This window comes from Oncorhynchus nerka, linkage group LG4 (genome assembly GCF_034236695.1).
Source record: "Oncorhynchus nerka isolate Pitt River linkage group LG4, Oner_Uvic_2.0, whole genome shotgun sequence".
Classification (NCBI taxonomy): Eukaryota; Metazoa; Chordata; class Actinopteri; order Salmoniformes; family Salmonidae; genus Oncorhynchus; species Oncorhynchus nerka.
Genome location: NC_088399.1, coordinates 4,841,959 through 4,863,884, shown reverse-complemented (window position 1 = coordinate 4,863,884; position 21,926 = coordinate 4,841,959). Strand labels below are relative to the sequence as shown.

General features: G+C 48.1%; 1 protein-coding gene across 1 annotated transcript in view; it reads left to right on the top strand.

Annotated features, from left to right (window-relative positions):
• The window catches only part of LOC115126331 (sorting nexin-30-like), a 66,377-nt gene that overhangs the window by 24,145 nt on the left and 20,306 nt on the right, over positions 1-21,926 (top strand). The window contains exons 3-6 of the mRNA XM_065017156.1: positions 8,464-8,574; positions 12,710-12,868; positions 17,106-17,295; positions 20,147-20,346. Of these exons, the coding sequence (XP_064873228.1) occupies positions 8,464-8,574; positions 12,710-12,868; positions 17,106-17,295; positions 20,147-20,346 (660 nt within the window). The remainder of the gene's footprint in view (positions 1-8,463; positions 8,575-12,709; positions 12,869-17,105; positions 17,296-20,146; positions 20,347-21,926) is intronic.

Genomic DNA, 21,926 nt, shown 5'->3' with positions numbered 1-21,926 from the left:
TCACCTCTCTTCACCTCTCTTCACCCCTCTTCACCCCTCTTCACCCCTCTTCACCCCTCTTCACCTCTCCTCACCCCTCTTCACCTCTCCTCACCCCTCTTCACCTCTCTTCACCCCTCTTCACCTCTCCTCACCCCTCTTCACCTCTCCTCACCCCTCTTCACCTCTCCTCACCCCTCTTCACCCCTCTTCACCCCTCTTCACCTCTCCTCACCCCTCTTCACCTCTCCTCACCCCTCTTCACCTCTCTTCACCTCTCTTCACCCCTCTTCACCCCTCTTCACCCCTCTTCACCTCTCCTCACCCCTCTTCACCTCTCCTCACCCCTCTTCACCCCTCTTCACCTCTCCTCACCCCTCTTCACCTCTCCTCACCCCTCTTCACCTCTCCTCACCCCTCTTCACCTCTCCTCACCCCTCTTCACCTCTCTTCACCTCTCCTCACCCCTCTTCACCTCTCCTCACCCCTCTTCACCCCTCTTCACCCCTCTTCACCTCTCTTCACCCCTCTTCACCTCTCTTCACCCTTTTCACCCCTTTTCACCCCTCTTCACCCCTCTTCACCCCTCTTCACCTCTCCTCACCCCTCTTCACCCTCTTCACCTCTCCTCACCCCTCTTCACCTCTCCTCACCCCTCTTCACCTCTCCTCACCCCTCTTCACCTCTCCTCACCCCTCTTCACCTCTCCTCACCCCTCTTCACCTCTCTTCACCTCTCTTCACCTCTCCTCACCCCTCTTCACCTCTCCTCACCCCTCTTCACCTCTCTTCACCTCTCCTCACCCCTCTTCACCCCTCTTCTCCTCTCCTCACCCCTCTTCACCCCTCTTCACCTCTCCTCACCCTCTTCACCTCTCTTCACCCCTCTTCACCTCTCTTCACCCCTCTTCACCTCTCCTCACCCCTCTTCACCTCTCCTCACCCCTCTTCACCTCTCCTCACCCCTCTTCATCTCTCCTCACCCCTCCTCACCCCTCTTCACCCCTCTTCACCTCTCTTCACCCCTCTTCACCTCTCCTCACCCCTCTTCACCTCTCCTCACCCCTCTTCTTCTCTCCTCACCCCTCTTCTCCTCTCCTCACCCCTCTTCACCTCTCCTCACCTCTCCTCACCCCTCTTCACCTCTCCTCACCCCTCTTCACCTCTCCTCACCCCTCTTCTCCTCTCCTCACCCCTCTTCACCTCTCCTCACCCCCTCTTCACCTCTCCTCACCCCTCTTCACCTCTCCTCACCTCTCCTCACCTCTCTTCACCTCTCCTCACCTCTCCTCACCTCTCTCTTCACCCCTCTTCACCTCTCCTCACCCCTCTTCACCCCTCTTCACCCTCTTCTTCTCTCTCCTCACCTCTCCTCACCCCTCTTCACCTCTCCTCACCTCTCCTCACCTCTCTTCACCTCTCCTCACCCCTCTTCACCTCTCTTCACCTCTCCTCACCCCTCTTCACCTCTCCTCACCTCTCCTCACCTCTCTTCACCCCTCTTCACCTCTCCTCACCCCTCTTCACCTCTCTTCACCCCTCCTCACCCCTCTTCTCCTCTCCTCACCCCTCTTCACCTCTCCTCACCCCTCTTCTCCTCTCCTCACCCCTCTTCACCTCTCCTCACCCCTCTTCACCTCTCCTCACCCCTCTTCACCTCTCCTCACCCCTCTTCACCTCTCCTCACCCCTCTTCTCCTCTCCTCACCCCTCTTCACCTCTCCTCACCTCTCCTCACCCCTCTTCACCTCTCCTCACCCCTCTTCACCTCTCCTCTCTTCACCCCTCCTCTCTTCACCTCTCCTCACCCCTCTTCACCTCTCCTCACCCCTCTTCACCTCTCCTCACCCCTCTTCTCCTCTCCTCACCCCTCTTCACCTCTCCTCCTCCCCTCTTCACCTCTCCTCACCCCTCTTCACCTCTCCTCACCCCTCTTCTCCTCTCCTCACCCCTCTTCACCTCTCCTCACCCCCTCTTCACCTCTCCTCACCCCCTCTTCACCTCTCCTCACCCCTCTTCACCTCTCCTCACCCCTCTTCACCTCTCCTCACCCCTCTCCACCCCTCTCCACCCCTCTCCACCCCTCTTCACCTCTCCTCACCTCTCTTCACCTCTCCTCACCCCTCTTCATCTCTCCTCACCTCTCCTCACCCCTCCTCACCTCTCTTCACCTCTCCACTCCTCACCCCTCTTCATCTCTCCTCACCTCTCCTCACCTCTCCCCATAGGACTCTGGTCAAAAGTAGTGCACTATATAGGGAATAGGAAGACCCATAGGACTCTGGTCAAAAGTAGTGCACTATATAGGGAATAGGAAGAACCATAGGACTGGTCAAAAGTAGTGCACTATGTAGGGAATGGGGTGCCATTTGGGACGAATACAGTAATCACAGTCCAGAGGACAGATATGGGACTGGAGTAGATGGACTGTACCATGGCAACCGTCCAGTGTTTGTGATAAGGGTCGTATGCATGGCAGCGTTGGATATCCGCCCTGGTGAAAGAAGCACTCATTATAAACCCTGCCAATGATTGAGGGTTTTAGTTTAGTTGTGTTTACGTTGTCTGAGACTCATTATAAACCCTGCCAATGATTGAGGGTTTTAGTTTAGTTGTGTTTACGTTGTCTGAGACTCATTATAAACCCTGCCAATGATTTGAGGGTTTTAGTTTAGTTGTGTTTACGTTGTCTGAGACTCATTATAAACCCTGCCAATGATTGAGGGTTTTAGTTTAGTTGTGTTTACGTTGTCTGAGACTCATTATAAACCCTGCCAATGATTGAGGGTTTTAGTTTAGTTGTGTTTACGTTGTCTGAGACTCATTATAAACCCTGCCAATGATTTGAGGGTTTTAGTTTAGTTGTGTTTACGTTGTCTGAGACTCATTATAAACCCTGCCAATGGTTGAGGGTTTTAGTTTAGTTGTGTTTACGTTGTCTGAGACTCATTATAAACCCTGCCAATGATTTGAGGGTTTTAGTTTAGTTGTGTTTACGTTGTCTGAGACTCATTATAAACCCTGCCAATGATTGAGGGTTTTAGTTTAGTTGTGTTTACGGTGCCTGAGAATAAGAACTTGGTCCTTGGCTGATTAGAGGTACCCTGGTTACCCTGGTTACCCCAAACTGAACGCTCTACTGTGAAGTGAAACCATGGTGAACACATTGACCAGTGTGGTTTAACCAGGCCAGAAGGGTCATTCCTAACCAACACAATAGTCGGGCCTAATTGGGATTCTAGCCCAGATATTGTGTCATGGTTGTCACGATACCATCATTTTGACTTGGATGCTGATACCGGGTTTAGTAACAAAATACTGTATACCAAAACAATGCTGATACTGAAACGATACTCGATGCTATATACTGCTGTAATATACACACTTTACTATACAATACTATAGTAATACTGTATACTGCTGTAATATACACACTTTACTATACAATACTATAGTAATACTGTATACTGCTGTAATACACACACTTTACTATACAATACTATAGTAATACTGTATACTGCTGTAATACACACACTTTACTATGCAATACTATAGTAATACTGTATACTGCTGTAATATACACACTTTACTATACAATACTATAGTAATACTGTATACTGCTGTAATATACACACTTTACTATACAATACTATAGTAATACTGTATACTGCTGTAATATACACACTTTACTATGTAATACTGTACACTGCCGTAGGGGTGGGCGGGGGAGTGTGATAGTGAGGTGATTACTAAGTCATGCATGAACCAAGGGTCCACTCTGTACGCTGAGCTGCAGGAAACACAGATGGTGGAACATGTGGAACCATGCATTAACCAAGGGTCCACTCTGTACGCTGAGCTGGAGGGAACACAGATGGTGGAACATGTGGAACTATGCATTAACCAAGGGTCCACTCTGTACGCTGAGCTGCAGGAAACACAGATGGTGGAACATGTGGAACCATGCATTAACCAAGGGTCCACTCTGTACGCTGAGCTGGAGGGAACACAGATGGTGGAACATGTGGAACCATGCATTAACCAAGGGTCCACTCTGTACGCTGAGCTGGAGGAAACACAGATGGTGGAACCATGCATTAACCAAGGGTCCACTCTGTACGCTGAGCTGGAGGAAACACAGATGGTGGAACCATGCATTAACCAAGGGTCCACTGTACGCTGAGCTGCAGGAAACACAGATGGTGGAACATGTGGAACCATGCATTAACCAAGGGTCCACTCTGTACGCTGAGCTGGAGGAAACACAGATGGAACATGTGGAACCATGCATTAACCAAGGGTCCACTCTGTACGCTGAGCTGGAGGAAACACAGATGGTAGAACATGTGGAACCATGCATTAACCAAGGGTCCACTCTGTACGCTGAGCTGGAGGGAACACAGATGGTGGAACATGTGGAACCATGCATTAACCAAGGGTCCACTCTGTACGCTGAGCTGGAGGAAACACAGATGGTGGAACATGTGGAACCATGCATTAACCAAGGGTCCACTCTGTACGCTGAGCTGGAGGGAATACAGATGGTGGAACATGTGGAACCATGCATTAACCAAGGGTCCACTCTGTACGCTGAGCTGGAGGAAACACAGATGGTGGAACCATGCATTAACCAAGGGTCCACTCTGTCGCTGAGCTGGAGGGAACACAGATGGTGGAACCATGTATTAACCAAGGGTCCACTCTGTACGCTGAGCTGGAGGAAACACAGATGGTGGAACCATGCATTAACCAAGGGTCCACTGTACGCTGAGCTGCAGGAAACACAGATGGTGGAACATGTGGAACCATGCATTAACCAAGGGTCCACTCTGTACGCTGAGCTGGAGGAAACACAGATGGAACATGTGGAACCATGCATTAACCAAGGGTCCACTCTGTACGCTGAGCTGGAGGGAACACAGATGGTGGAACATGTGGAACCATGCATTAACCAAGGGTCCACTCTGTACGCTGAGCTGGAGGAAACACAGATGGTGGAACATGTGGAACCATGCATTAACCAAGGGTCCACTCTGTACGCTGAGCTGGAGGAAACACAGATGGTGGAACATGTGGAACCATGCATTAACCAAGGGTCCACTCTGTACGCTGAGCTGGAGGAAACACAGATGGTGGAACATGCGGAACCATGCATTAACCAAGGGTCCACTCTGTACGCTGAGCTGGAGGAAACACAGATGGTGGAACATGTGGAACCATGCATTAACCAAGGGTCCACTCTGTACGCTGAGCTGGAGGAAACACAGATGGTAGAACATGTGGAACCATGCATTAACCAAGGGTCCACTCTGTACGCTGAGCTGGAGGGAACACAGATGGTGGAACACGTGGAACCATGCATTAACCAAGGGTCCACTCTGTACGCTGAGCTGGAGGGAACACAGATGGTGGAACACGTGGAACCATGCATCAACCAAGGGTCCACTGTACGCTGAGCTGGAGGAAACTGATGGTGGAACATGTGGAACCATGCATTAACCAAGGGTCCACTCTGTACGCTGAGCTGGAGGAAACAGATGGTGGAACCATGCATTAACCAAGGGTCCACTCTGTACGCTGAGCTGGAGGAAACAGATGGTGGAACATGTGGAACCAGTTGCATTACATGAATAGTTTTGGGTTTTTTGCGTCCTCCGGTCAGATTTAACCCCCGATTATAGGACTTTCATAGCCTGGTGGTCCCAGACATAGAAGTAGTTGGTTTTACAACACAACAGATGGTCAGTTCTAAAATAGAAATACAAATCAGGCTTGGGAATTACCGAGGACCTCACCATACCATACTATAACCATACCATACTATAACCATACCATACTATAACCATACCATACTATAACCATACTGAGAGACCATACTATAACCATACCATACTATAACCATACCATACTATAACCATACTGAGACCTCACCATACCATACTATAACCATACCATACTATAACCATACTGAGACCTCACCATACCATACTATAACCATACTGAGACCTCACCATACCATACTATAACCATACTGAGACCTCACCATACCATACTATAACCATACTGAGACCTCACCATACCATACTATAACCATACTGAGAGACCTCACTATACCATACTATAACCATACCATACTATAACCATACCATACTATATCCATACTGAGACCTCACCATACCATACTATAACCATACTGAGAGACCATACTATAACCATACCATACTATAACCATACCATACTATAACCATACTGAGAGACCATACTATAACCATACCATACTATAACCATACTGAGACCTCACCATACCATACTATAACCATACTGAGAGACCTCACTATACCATACTATAACCATACTGAGAGACCTCACCATACCATACTATAACCATACCATACTATAACCATACTGAGACCTCACCATACCATACTATAACCATACCATACTATAACCATACTGAGACCTCACCATACCATACTATAACCATACCATACTATAACCATACTGAGAGACCTCACTATACCATACTATAACCATACCATACTATAACCATACTGAGACCTCACCATACCATACTATAACCATACTAAGACCTCACCATACCATACTATAACCATACCATACTATAACCATACTGAGACCTCACCATACCATACTATAACCATACTGAGACCTCACCATACCATACTATAACCATACCATACTATAACCATACTGAGAGACCTCACTATACCATACTATAACCATACCATACTATAACCATACTGAGAGACCTCACTATACCATACTATAACCATACCATACTATATCCATACTGAGACCTCACCATACCATACTATAACCATACTGAGAGACCATACTATAACCATACCATACTATAACCATACTGAGAGACCATACTATAACCATACCATACTATAACCATACCATACTATAACCATACTGAGACCTCACCATACCATACTATAACCATACTGAGAGACCTCACCATACCATACTATAACCATACCATACTATAACCATACTGAGAGACCTCACCATACCATACTATAACCATACTGAGAGACCTCACCATACCATACTATAACCATACCATACTATAACCATACTGAGAGACCTCACCATACCATATTATCACCATACTGAGAGACCATATTATCACCATACTGAGAGACCATATTATCACCATACCATATTATCACCATACCATATAATCACCATACCATATTATCACCATACTGAGAGACCATATTATCACCATACTGAGAGACCATATTATCACCATACTGAGGGACCTCACCATACCATATTACCACCATACTGAGGGACCTCACCATACCATATTACCACCATACTGAGGGACCTCACCATACCATATTATCACCATACCATGTTATCACCATACCATATAATCACCATACCATATTACCACCATACTGAGGGACCTCACCATACCATGTTATCACCATACCATATTATCACCATACTGAGAGACCTCACCATACCATATTATCACCATACCATGTTATCACCATACCATGTTATCACCATACTGAGAGACCTCACCATACCATATTATCACCATACCATGTTATCACCATACCATGTTATCACCATACCATATTATCACCATACCATATTATCACCATACTGAGAGACCTCACCATACCATGTTATCACCATACCATGTTATCACCATACCATATTATCACCATACTGAGAGACCTCACCATACCATATTATCACCATACCATATTACCACCATACTGAGAGACCTCACCATACCATATTATCACCATACCATATTATCACCATACTGAGAGACCTCACCATACCATATTATCACCATACCATATTATCACCATACTGAGAGACCTCACCATACCATATTATCACCATACTGAGAGACCTCACCATACCATATTATCACCATACCATATTATCACCATACTGAGAGACCTCACCATACCATGTTATCACCATACTGAGAGACCTCACCATACCATGTTATCACCATACCATGTTATCACCATACCATATTATCACCATACTGAGAGACCTCACCATACCATATTATCACCATACTGAGAGACCTCACCATACCATGTTATCACCATACCATGTTATCACCATACCATATTATCACCATACTGAGAGACCTCACCATACCATATTATCACCATACCATATTATCACCATACCATATTATCACCATACTGAGAGAAAAAAGCCTAACCCAAAAATGGAAAATATAAATGACTGTTATAGACTGTTTGTAAATGTGAAGGGAAGTTTAAAAAAGAAAAGTTAAATATAGTATTTAAAAAAAAATGTGAATCACGTTTTTATTTGGCGTACCCCCGATGGCATTGTGTGTAGCCCAGTTTGGGAATACCTGCTCCAGACTGGTGGAGTTTGACCTACCTCAGTACTCTGAGGCTAGGTAACACAGTGTAACCCTCCATGTCTCTCTCTCTCTCTCTCTTCAGACAACGCGGGTGGAGTTTGACCTACCAGAGTACACCGTGAGGAGACGCTACCAGGACTTTGATTGGCTCAGGACCAAGTTGGAGGATAGTCAGCCTACACATCTCATACCAGTAGGTAACCCTTAACCCTAACCCAAGACGACACATCTCATACCAGTAGGTAACCCTTAACCCCTGACCTTAGACTATACATATCATACCATTAGGTAACCCTTAACCCCTAACCCAAGACGACACATCTCATACCAGTAGGTAACCCTTAACCCTTAACCCCTGACCCTAGACTACACATCTCATACCAGTAGGTAACCCTTAACCCCTGACCCTAGACTACACATCTCATACCAGTAGGTAACCCTTAACCCTTAACCCTAGACTACACATCTCATACCAGTAGGTAACCCTTAACCCCTGACCCTAGACTACACATCTCATACCAGTAGGTAACCCTTAACCCCTGACCCTAGACTACACATCTCATACCAGTAGGTAACCCTTAACCCCTGACCCTGACCCTAGACTACACATCTCATACCAGTAGGTAACCCTTAACCCCTGACCCTGACCCTAGACTACACATCTCATACCAGTAGGTAACCCTTAACCCCTGACCCTAGACTACACATCTCATACCAGTAGGTAACCCTGAACCCCTGACCCTAGACTACACATCTCATACCAGTAGGTAACCCTTAACCCCTGACCCTAGACTACACATCTCATACCAGTAGGTAACCCTGAACCCCTGACCCTAGACTACACATCTCATACCAGTAGGTAACCCTTAACCCCTGACCCTAGACTACACATCTCATACCAGTAGGTAACCCTTAACCCCTGACCCTGACCCTAGACTACACATCTCATACCAGTAGGTAACCCTTAACCCCTGACCCTAGACTACACATCTCATACCAGTAGGTAACCCTTAACCCCTGACCCTGACCCTAGACTACACATCTCATACCAGTAGGTAACCCTTAACCCCTGACCCTAGACTACACATCTCATACCAGTAGGTAACCCTTAACCCCTGACCCTGACCCTAGACTACACATCTCATACCAGTAGGTAACCCTTAACCCCTGACCCTGACCCTAGACTACACATCTCATACCAGTAGGTAACCCTTAACCCCTGACCCTAGACTACACATCTCATACCAGTAGGTAACCCTGAACCCCTGACCCTAGACTACACATCTCATACCAGTAGGTAACCCTTAACCCCTGACCCTAGACTACACATCTCATACCAGTAGGTAACCCTTAACCCCTGACCCTGACCCTAGACTACACATCTCATACCAGTAGGTAACCCTTAACCCCTGACCCTAGACTACACATCTCATACCAGTAGGTAACCCTTAACCCCTGACCCTGACCCTAGACTACACATCTCATACCAGTAGGTAACCCTTAACCCCTGACCCTAGACTACACATCTCATACCAGTAGGTAACCCTTAACCCCTGACCCTAGACTACACATCTCATACCAGTAGGTAACCCTTAACCCCTGACCCTGACCCTAGACTACACATCTCATACCAGTAGGTAACCCTTAACCCCTGACCCTGACCCTAGACTACACATCTCATACCAGTAGGTAACCCTTAACCCCTGACCCTAGACTACACATCTCATACCAGTAGGTAACCCTGAACCCCTGACCCTAGACTACACATCTCATACCAGTAGGTAACCCTTAACCCCTGACCCTAGACTACACATCTCATACCAGTAGGTAACCCTTAACCCCTGACCCTGACCCTAGACTACACATCTCATACCAGTAGGTAACCCTTAACCCCTGACCCTAGACTACACATCTCATACCAGTAGGTAACCCTTAACCCCTGACCCTGACCCTAGACTACACATCTCATACCAGTAGGTAACCCTTAACCCCTGACCCTAGACATCTCATACCACTAGGTAACCCTGAACCCCTGACCCTAGACTACACATCTCATACCAGTAGGTAACCCTTAACCCCTGACCCTAGACTACACATCTCATACCAGTAGGTAACCCTTAACCCTGAACCCCTGACCCTAGACTACACATCTCATACCAGTAGGTAACCCTTAACCCCTGACCCTAGACTACCCATCTCATACCAGTAGGTAACCCTTAACCCCTGACTACACATCTCATACCAGTAGGTAACCCTTAACCCCTGACCCTAGACTACACATCTCATACCAGTAGGTAACCCTTAACCCCTGACCCTAGACTACACATCTCATACCAGTAGGTAACCCTTAACCCCTGACCCTAGACTATACATCTCATACCAGTAGGTAACCCTTAACCCCTGACCCTAACCCAAGACTACCCATCTCATACCACTAGGTAACCCTGAACCCCTGACCCTAGACGACACATCTCATACCAGTAGGTAACCCCTGACCCTAGACTACATATCTCATACCAGTAGGTAACCCTTAACCCCTAACCCTAGACTACACATCTCATACCAGTAGGTAACCCTTAACCCCTGACCCTAGACTACACATCTCATACCAGTAGGTAACCCTTAACCCCTGACCCTAGACTACACATCTCATACCAGTAGGTAACCCTTAACCCCTGACCCTAGACTACACATCTCATACCAGTAGGTAACCCTTAACCCCTGACCCTAGACTACACATCTCATACCAGTAGGTAACCCTTAACCCCTGACCCTAGACTATACATCTCATACCAGTAGGTAACCCTTAACCCCTGACCCTAACCCAAGACTACCCATCTCATACCACTAGGTAACCCTGAACCCCTGACCCTAGACGACACATCTCATACCAGTAGGTAACCCCTGACCCTAGACTACACATCTCATACCAGTAGGTAACCCTTAACCCCTGACCCTAGACTACACATCTCATACCAGTAGGTAACCCCTGACCCCTGACCCTAGACTACACATCTCATACCAGTAGGTAACCCTTAACCCCTAACCCTAGACTACACATCTCATACCAGTAGGTAACCCTTAACCCTAACCCAAGTCTCCACATCTCATACCAGTAGGTAACCCCTGACCCTGACCCTAGACTACACACCCGTAACTTAGGTACTAGTTTAACTGGTTGGATCTGAACCCTGGTTTCCCGCTCAGAAAACAAACAGAAATTCCCTCTTTGGCCGATGGCAACACAGATTTTTGACACTCTTACTCAATTACATTTCAGTTTCAATTTAGGGCTTTGTTGGCATCGGAAACATATGTCAACATTGTCAAAGAAAATGAACTAGATAATAAACAGAAGTGAAATAAACAATACAAATGAACAGTAAACTTTACACTCACAAAAAGAATAAAGACTTTACAAATGTCATATTATATCTATATACAGTGTTATAATGATGTGCAAATGCTTTAAGTACAAAAGGGAAAATAAATAAACATAAATATGGGTTGTATTTACAATGGTGTTTGTTCTTCACTGGTTGCCCTTTTCTTGTGACAACAGGTCACAAATCTTGCTGCTGTGATGTCACACTGTGGTATTTCACCCAGTAGATATGGGAGTTTATCAAAATTGAATTTGTTTTCAAATTCTTTGTGGGTCTGTGTAATCTGAGGGAAATATGTGTCTCTATGGTCATACATTTGGCAGGAGGTTAGGAAGTGCAGCTCAGTTTCCACCTCATTTTGTGGGCAGTGAGCACATAGCCTGTCTTCTCTTGAGAGCCATGTCTGCCTACGGCAGCCTTTCTCAGTAGCAAGGCTATGCTCACAAGTCTGGCTGAATCTGTGCAGAAGATCTAGGTGCTGCTGTAGGCCCTTTTTGGGTTGGAGGGTTTGTATTATGTCCTGTAGTTTATTCAATGTAATTGGAGAATCCAGCAGGTTCTGGAATCCAGCAGGTTCTGGAATCCAGCAGGTTCTGGAATCCAGCAGGTTCTGGAATCCAGCAGGTTCTGGAAGTCTTTAATAGTTGATTCTAAGATTTGTATTTAATCATTTATATGTTTACTCTCTCTCTCTCTGTCCCCCCCAATCTCAATTTCTCTCGCTCTTTCTTCTCTTGCTCTCTCTTCTCTCGCTCTCTCTCGCGCGCGCCTCGCTCTCTCTCGCTCTGTCTCGCGCGCGCCTCGCTCTCTCTCGCTCTCTCTCGCGCGCCTCGCTCTCTCTCCTGTCTCGCTCTCTCTCCTGTCTCGCTCTCTCTCGCGCTCCTCGCTCTCTCTCCTGTCGTCCTCGATCTCTCTTGTGCTCTCTCTGTGCTCCCCCTCCAGCCCCTCCCTGAGAAGTTTGTGATGAAGGGGGTGGTGGACCGGTTCTCTGAGGAGTTTGTTGAGACGAGGAGGAAGGCTCTGGATAAGTTCCTGAAGAGAGTGGCTGACCATCCTGTCCTGTCGTTCAACGAACACTTAAACTCCTTCCTCTCTGCCAAGGTATGTTAGTAGAGCTCTTCTACCAGAGCCCGATGGGCCCAGATGTTATCGGGTTAGGACCGGGTTAGGACCGGGTAGGGGCTGTTTTTCATCAATGCCTAAGGTATGGTTAGGACTCAGGTATAATTAAATTGATTAAATTTGAAGCCATTTGTTCGTGCTCTGCTGCTGCAGTAAAGTCTGACTGATCATAACGTCAGAAGTGCTTCATCCTTATCCAAATATAAGACGGGAAAGATTATTTGTTTAGAATTTTTTTTTTAAATGTTCCTTGAGTTGTCGGAGTTTAGACCAAAAAGTAGCCAACAGCTAAGTACTCTGTCAAGTCTATTCGTCGTTGAGCAGAGCCAGAGATACATTTGAGAAGATGGGAAATCGTATTTACACGGGGGGGTTCAGGGACTGACTAGCAGAGGAAGTTTGTGGTTTCGGGCCGGGCCTTAAATTAGGCAGAATCATTCGGGCCGGGCCTTAAATTAGGCAGAATCATTCGGGCCTGGCCTGAAGGTCACTGGCATGGGTACAGCTCAGGCTTAACATTGATGCAGGGCTCTATATAGTATGTTAGCATGGGAGTTAACATTGATACAGGGCTCTATATAGTATGTTAGCATGGGAGTTAACATTGATACAGGGCTCTATATAGTATGTTAGCATGGGAGTTAACATTGATACAGGGCTCTATATAGTATGTTAGCATGGGAGTTAACATTGATACAGGGCTCTATATAGTATGTTAGCATGGGAGTTAACATTGATACAGGGCTCTATATAGTATGTTAGCATGGGAGTTAACATTGATGCAGGGCTCTATATAGTATGTTAGCATGGGAGTTAACATTGATACAGGGCTCTATATAGTATGTTAGCATGGGAGGTATGACAATACTGTAAATATCACTCTCTCGTAACTCTGTAAATTAAATAAAGTTTTAAGGAGTATCCAATCAAAGTCTTTCAAACGTCAGTTAGTCTAATATTGTAACAGTGGTGGACAAGGCTCTAACCTGCGTGTTGTGGTGTTACCCTGCGTGTTGTGGTGTTAACCTGTGTGTTGTGGTGTTAACCTGTGTGTTGTGGTGTTAACCTGCGTGTTGTGGTGTTAACCTGCGTGTTGTGTTGTGGTGTTAACCTGCGTGTTGTGGTGTTAACCTGCGTGTTGTGGTGTTAATCTGTGTGTTGTGGTGTTAATCTGCGTGTTGTGGTGTTAACCTGTGTGTTGTGGTGTTAACCTGCGTGTTGTGGTGTTAACCTGCGTGTTGTGGTGTTAACCTGTGTGTTGTGGTGTTAACCTGCGTGTTGTGGTGTTAACCTGCGTGTTGTGGTGTTAACCTGCGTGTTGTGGTGTTAACCTGCGTGTTGTGGTGTTAACCTGCGTGTTGTGGTGTTAACCTGCGTGTTGTGGTGTTAACCTGCGAGTTGTGGTGTTAACCTGCGAGTTGTGGTGTTAACCTGCGTGTTGTGGTGTTAACCTGCGTGTTGTGGTGTTAACCTGCGTGTTGTGGTGTTAACCTGCGTGTTGTGGTGTTAACCTGCGAGTTGTGGTGTTAACCTGCGTGTTGTGTTGTGGTGTTAACCTGCGTGTTGTGGTGTTAACCTACGTGTTGTGGTGTTAGCCTGCGTGTTGTGGTGTTAACCTGCTGGTTGTGTTGTTAACCTGCGTGTTGTGTTGTGGTGTTAACCTGCGTGTTGTGGTGTTAACCTGCGTGTTGTGGTGTTAACCTGCGAGTTGTGGTGTTAACCTGCGTGTTGTGTTGTGGTGTTAACCTGCGTGTTGTGGTGTTAACCTACGTGTTGTGGTGTTAGCCTGCGTGTTGTGGTGTTAACCTGCTGGTTGTGTTGTTAACCTGCGTGTTGTGTTGTGGTGTTAACCTGCGTGTTGTGGTGTTAACCTGCGTGTTGTGTTGTGGTGTTAACCTGCGTGTTGTGGTGTTAACCTACGTGTTGTGGTGTTAGCCTGCGTGTTGTGGTGTTAACCTGCTGGTTGTGTTGTTAACCTGCGTATTGTGTTGTGGTGTTAACCTGCGTGTTGTGGTGTTAACCTGCGTATTGTGTTGTGGTGTTAACCTGCGTGTTGTGGTGTTAACCTGCGTGTTGTGTTGTGGTGTTAACCTGCGTGTTGTGTTGTGGTGTTAACCTGTGTGTTGTGGTGTGGTGTTAACCTGTGTGTTGTGGTGTTAACCTGCGTGTTGTGTTGTGGTGTTAACCTGCGTGTTGTGTTGTGGTGTTAACCTGCGTGTTGTGTTGTGGTGTTAACCTGCGTGTTGTGTTGTGGTGTTAACCTGCGTGTTGTGGTGTTAACCTGCGTGTTGTGGTGTTAACCTGCGTGTTGTGGTGTTAACCTGCGTGTTGTGGTGTTAACCTGCGTGTTGTGGTGTTAATCTGCGTGTTGTGGTGTTAACCTGCGTGTTGTGTTGTGGTGTTAACCTGTGTGTTGTGGTGTTAACCTGCGTGTTGTGGTGTGAACCTGCGTGTTGTGGTGTGAACCTGCGTGTTGTGGTGTTAACCTGCGTGTTGTGGTGTTAACCTGCGTGTTGTGGTGTTAACCTGCGTGTTGTGGTGTTAACCTGCGTGTTGTGTTGTGGTGTTAACCTGCGTGTTGTGGTGTTAACCTGCGTGTTGTGTTGTGGTGTTAACCTGCGTGTTGTGGTGTTAACCTGCGTGTTGTGGTGTTAACCTGCGTGTTGTGTTGTGGTGTTAACCTGCGTGTTGTGGTGTTAACCTGCGTGGTGTGGTGTTAACCTGCGTGTTGTGGTGTTAACCTGCGTGTTGTGTTGTGGTGTTAACCTGCGTGTTGTGGTGTTACCCTGCGTGTTGTGGTGTTAACCTGCGTGTTGTGTTGTGGTGTTAACCTGCGTGTTGTGGTGTTAACCTGCGTGTTGTGGTGTTAACCTGCGTGTTGTGTTGTGGTGTTTACCTGCGTACTGTGGTGTTAACCTGCGTGTTGTGGTAACCTGCGTGTTGTGTTGTTACCCTGCGTGTTGTGGTGTTACCCTGCGTGTTGTGGTGTTAACCTGCGTGTTGTGTTGTGGTGTTAACATGCGTGTTGTGGTGTTAACCTGCGTGTTGTGATGTTAACCTGCGTGTTGTGTTGTGGTGTTAACCTGCGTGTTGTGGTGTTAACCTGCGTGTTGTGTTGTGGTGTTAACCTGCGTGTTGTGTTGTGGTGTTAACCTGCGTGTTGTGTTGTGGTGTTAACCTGCGTGTTGTGTTGTGGTGTTAACCTGCGTGTTGTGTTGTGGTGTTAACCTGCGTGTTGTGTTGTGGTGTTAACCTGCGTGTTGTGGTGTTAACCTGCGTGTTGTGGTGTTAACCTGCGTGTTGTGGTGTTAACCTGCGTGTTGTGGTGTTAACCTGTGTGTTGTGGTGTTAACCTGCGTGTTGTGGTGTGGTGTTAATCTGCGTGTTGTGGTGTTAACCTGCGTGTTGTGGTGTTAACCTGCGTGTTGTGGTGTTAACCTGTGTGTTGTGGTGTTAACCTGTGTGTTGTGGTGTTAACCTGCGTGTTGTGGTGTTAACCTGCGTGTTGTGGTGTTAACCTGCGTGTTGTGGTGTTAACCTGTGTGTTGTGGTAACCTGCGTGTTGTGTTGTGGTGTTAACATGCGTGTTGTGGTGTTAACCTGCGTGTTGTGGTGTTAACCTGCGTGTTGTGATGTTAACCTGCGTGTTGTGTTGTGGTGTTAACCTGCGTGTTGTGTTGTGGTGTTAACCTGCGTGTTGTGGTGTTAACCTGTGTGTTGTGGTGTTAACCTGCGTGTTGTGGTGTTAACCTGCGTGTTGTGGTGTTAATCTGCGTGTTGTGGTGTTAACCTGCGTGTTGTGGTGTTAACCTGCGTGTTGTGGTGTTAACCTGCGTGTTGTGGTGTTAACCTGCGTGTTGTGGTGTTAACCTGCGTGTTGTGGTTTCTCCTCAGGATCTGAATAAGAGACAAGGCCCTAACCGTTGTGGTTTCTCCTCAGGACCTGAATAAGAGACAAGGCCCTAACCGTTGTGGTTTCTCCTCAGGACCTGAATAAGAGACAAGGCCCTAACCGTTGTGGTTTCTCCTCAGGACCTGAATAAGAGACAAGGCCCTAACCGTTGTGGTTTCTCCTCAGGACCTGAATAAGAGACAAGGCCCTAACCGTTGTGGTTTCTCCTCAGGACCTGAATAAGAGACAAGGCTCTAACCGTTGTGGTTTCTCCTCAGGACCTGAATAAGAGACAAGGCTCTAACCGTTGTGGTTTCTCCTCAGGACCTGAATAAGAGACAAGGCCTAGCCCTGCTCTCTAAGATGGGGGAGTCTGTGAAGTACGTGACCGGAGGGTACAAGCTGAGGGGTCGACCCGTGGAGTTTTCTGCTATGGGAGACTACCTGGATATGTTCACACAGAAGCTGGGTACTATCGACAGGATAGCACAGAGAATCATCAAAGAACAGTCTGGTAGGTAACATAACTGTCTTGTTCATACTTCACTCTGTCGGACTGTCACTGTGTGTGCTGGGACTCTCTGTCAGACTGTCTCTCTGTGTGCTGGGACTCTCTGTCAGACTGTCTCTCTGTGCTGGGACTCTGTCAGACTGTCTCACTGTGCTGGGACTCTCTGTCAGACTGTCTCTCTGTGCTGGGACTCTCTGTCAGACTGTCTCTCTGTGCTGGGACTCTCTGTCAGACTGTCTCTGTGTGCTGGGACTCTCTGTCAGACTGTCTCTGTGTGCTGGGACTCTCTGTCAGACTGTCTCTCTGTGCTGGGACTCTCTGTCAGACTGTCTCTGTGTGCTGGGACTCTCTGTCAGACTGTCTCTGTGTGCTGGGACTCTCTGTCAGACTGTCTCTCTGTGCTGGGACTCTCTGTCAGACTGTCTCTGTGTGCTGGGACTGTCTGTCAGACTGTCTCTCTGTGCTGGGACTCTGTCAGACTGTCTCTGTGTGCTGGGACTGTCTGTCAGACTGTCTCTCTGTGCTGGGACTCTTGTCAGACTGTCTCACTGTGCTGGGACTCTCTGTCAGACTGTCTCTCTGTGCTGGGACTCTCTGTCAGACTGTCTCTGTGTGCTGGGACTCTCTGTGCTGGGACTCTCTGTCGGACTGTCTCTCTGTGCTGGGACTCTCTGTCAGACTGTCTCTCTGTGCTGGGACTCTCTGTCAGACTGTCTCTCTGTGCTGGGACTCTCTGTCGGACTGTCTCTCTCTGTGCTGGGACTCTCTGTCAGACTGTCTCTGTGTGCTGGGACTCTGTCAGACTGTCTCTGTGTGCTGGGACTCTCTGTCAGACTGTCTCTGTGTGCTGGGACTCTCTGTCAGACTGTCTGTGCTGGGACTCTCTGTCAGACTGTCTCTGTGTGCTGGGACTCTCTGTCGGACTGTCTCTCTGTGCTGGGACTCTCTGTCAGACTGTCTCTCTGTGCTGGGACTCTCTGTCAGACTGTCTCTGTGTGCTGGGACTCTCTGTCAGACTGTCTCTCTGTGCTGGGACGCTGTCAGACTGTCTCTCTGTGTTGGGACTCTCTGTCAGACTGTCTCACTGTGCTGGGACTGTCTGTCAGACTGTCTCTCTGTGCTGGGACTCTCTGTCAGACTGTCTCACTGTGCTGGGACTCTCTGTCAGACTGTCTCTCTGTGCTGGGACTCTCTGTCGGACTGTCTCTCTGTGCTGGGACTCTCTGTCGGACTGTCTCTGTGTGCTGGGACTCTCTGTCGGACTGTCTCTGTGTGCTGGGACTCTCTGTCGGACTGTCTCTCTGTGTGCTGGGACTCTCTGTCGGACTGTCTCTGTGTGTGCTGGGACTCTCTGTCGGACTGTCTCTGTGTGCTGGGACTCTCTGTCGGACTGTCTCTCTGTGTGCTGGGACTCTCTGTCGGACTGTCTCTGTGTGCTGGGACTCTCTGTCAGACTGTCTCTCTGTGCTGGGACTCTCTGTCAGACTGTCTCTGTGCTGGGACTCTCTGTCAGACTGTCTCACTGTGCTGGGACTCTGTCGGACTGTCTCTCTGTGTGCTGGGACTCTCTGTCGGACTGTCTCTGTGTGCTGGGACTCTCTGTCGGACTGTCTCTGTGTGCTGGGACTCTGTCAGACTGTCTCTGTGTGCTGGGACTCTCTGTCAGACTGTCTCTGTGTGCTGGGACTCTCTGTCAGACTGTCTCTGTGTGCTGGGACTCTCTGTCGGACTGTCTGTGCTGGGACTCTCTGTCAGACTGTCTCTGTGTGCTGGGACTCTCTGTCGGACTGTCTCTCTGTGCTGGGACTCTCTGTCAGACTGTCTCACTGTGCTGGGACTCTGTCAGACTGTCTCACTGTGCTGGGACTCTGTCAGACTGTCTCACTGTGCTGGGACTCTCTGTCAGACTGTCTCTCTGTGTTGGGACTCTCTGTCAGACTGTCTCACTGTGCTGGGACTCTCTGTCAGACTGTCTCACTGTGCTGGGACTCTCTGTCAGACTGTCTCTCTGTGCTGGGACTCTCTGTCAGACTGTCTCACTGTGCTGGGACTCTCTGTCAGACTGTCTCACTGTGCTGGGACTCTCTGTCAGACTGTCTCTCTGTGCTGGGACTCTCTGTCAGACTGTCTCTCTGTGCTGGGACTCTCTGTCAGACTGTCTCTGTGTGCTGGGACTCTCTGTCAGACTGTCTCTCTGTGCTGGGACTCTCTGTCAGACTGTCTCTCTGTGCTGGGACTCTCTGTCGGACTGTCTCTGTGTGCTGGGACTCTCTGTCGGACTGTCTCTCTGTGTGCTGGGACTCTCTGTCGGACTGTCTCTGTGTGTGCTGGGACTCTCTGTCGGACTGTCTCTGTGTGCTGGGACTCTCTGTCAGACTGTCTCTCTGTGCTGGGACTCTCTGTCAGACTGTCTCTGTGCTGGGACTCTGTCAGACTGTCTCACTGTGCTGGGACTCTCTGTCAGACTGTCTCTCTGTGCTGGGACTCTCTGTCAGACTGTCTCTCTGTGCTGGGACTCTGTCAGACTGTCTCTGTGTGCTGGGACTCTCTGTCAGACTGTCTCTCTGTGCTGGGACTCTCTGTCAGACTGTCTCTCTGTGCTGGGACTCTCTGTCAGACTGTCTCTCTGTGCTGGGACTCTCTGTCAGACTGTCTCTGTGCTGGGACTGTCTGTCAGACTGTCTCACTGTGTGATTTCGGTCTGCTCTTCCCCTCTCTGTCTCTCTCTCTCTAAAGTACATTTTGGAGCCGAAGGATTATGGTCCATTCTATACCAGCTGGGTTTTGACTCTGCGTCCCTTACTCTTCCCCTCCGTGTGTGTTTGTGTGTGTGTGTGTGTGTGTGTGTGTGTAGAGTACCTAGCAGAGCTGAAGGAGTACGGTCCAGTCTACACCACCTGGGCGGCGTCGGAGGCAGAGCTACAGGGGCCTCTGGAGGGCGTGGCCAGCTGCATGGCTAACTGCTCCATCGCCCTGGACGAACTCACCCAGGATATGAGCGGAGACTTCCTGCCCGTGCTCCGAGAATACGTCCTCTATATCGAGTCCATGAAGGTAAGTCTGACCTCTGACCTCCAACAGGTTCCTTAGTTCCAACCCCATGTCTCCCATTTGACCCTGACCTCTGACCTCCAACAGGTTCCTTAGTTCCAACCCCATGTCTCCCATTTGACCCTGACCTCTGACCTCCAACACGTTCCTTAGTTCCAACCCCATGTCTCCCATTTGACCCTGACCTCCAACACGTTCCTTAGTTCCAACCCCATGTCTCCCATTTGACCCTGACCTCTCACCTCCAACACGTTCCTTAGTTCCAACCCCATGTCTCCCATTTGACCCTGACCTCCAACACGTTCCTTAGTTCCAACCCCATGTCTCCCATTTGACCCTGACCTCTGACCTCCAACACGTTCCTTAGTTCCAACCCCATGTCTCCCATTTGACCCTGACCTCTGACCTCCAACACATTCCTTAGTTCCAACCCCATGTCTCCCATTTGACTCTGACCTCCAACAGGTTCCTTAGTTCCAACCCTATGTCTCCCATTTGACCCTGACCTCTGACCTCCAACAGGTTCCTTAGTTCCAACCCCATGTCTCCCATTTGACCCTGACCTCCAACAGGTTCCTTAGTTCCAACCCTATGTCTCCCATTTGACCCTGACCTCTGACCTCCAACAGGTTCCTTAGTTCCAACCCCATGTCTCCCATTTGACCCTGACCTCTGACCTCCAACACGTTCCTTAGTTCCAACCCCATGTCTCCCATTTGACCCTGACCTCTGACCTCCAACAGGTTCCTTAGTTCTAACCACAGCCAGGGACTTTCTCTACATATGTCTCTGGTTCCACCCAACCCAGTGTTGTTTCAGTCACACTAACTAACTAACTAACTAACTAACTAACTAACTAACTAACTAACCCAGTCATATTTCCTTCACATCACTCTAACTAACTAACTAACTAACTAACTAACTAACTAACTAACTAACCCAGTCATATTTCCTTCACATCACACTAACTAACTAACTAACCCAGTGTTGTCTCAGTCACATCTCTCTACTAACTAACCCAGTCTTGGGTGTTAAGGAGTGCGTTTTGGTGGGTCATGTTTCAGAGGACGCGTGACTCGACCTTCACCTCTCCCGATCCCGTTGGGGAGTTACAGCGATGAGACAAGATTGTAATTGGATCACAATTGGGGAGACAAAGGGGGGGGGGGGGTATAAATAAAAATATACCTTTACAAAAATATTAGTTACATAAGTATTCAGACCCTTTGCTATGAGACTCGAAATTAAGCTCAGGTGCATCATGTTTCCATTGATCTTCCTTGAGATGTTTCTAGAACTTGATTAGAGTCCACCTGTGGTAAATTAAATTGCTTGGACATGATTTGGAAAGGCACACACCTGTCTATATAAGGTCCCACATGTGACAGTACAATGTCAGAGCTAAAACCAAGCCATGAGGTCGAAGGAATTGTCCGTAGAGCTCCGAGACAGGATTGTGTCGAGGCACCGATCTGGGGAAGGGTCCCAAAACATTTCTGCAGCTTTGAAGGTCCCCAAGAACACAGTGACCTCATTCTTAAAATGGAAGAAGTTTGGAACCACCAATACTCTTCCTAGAGTCA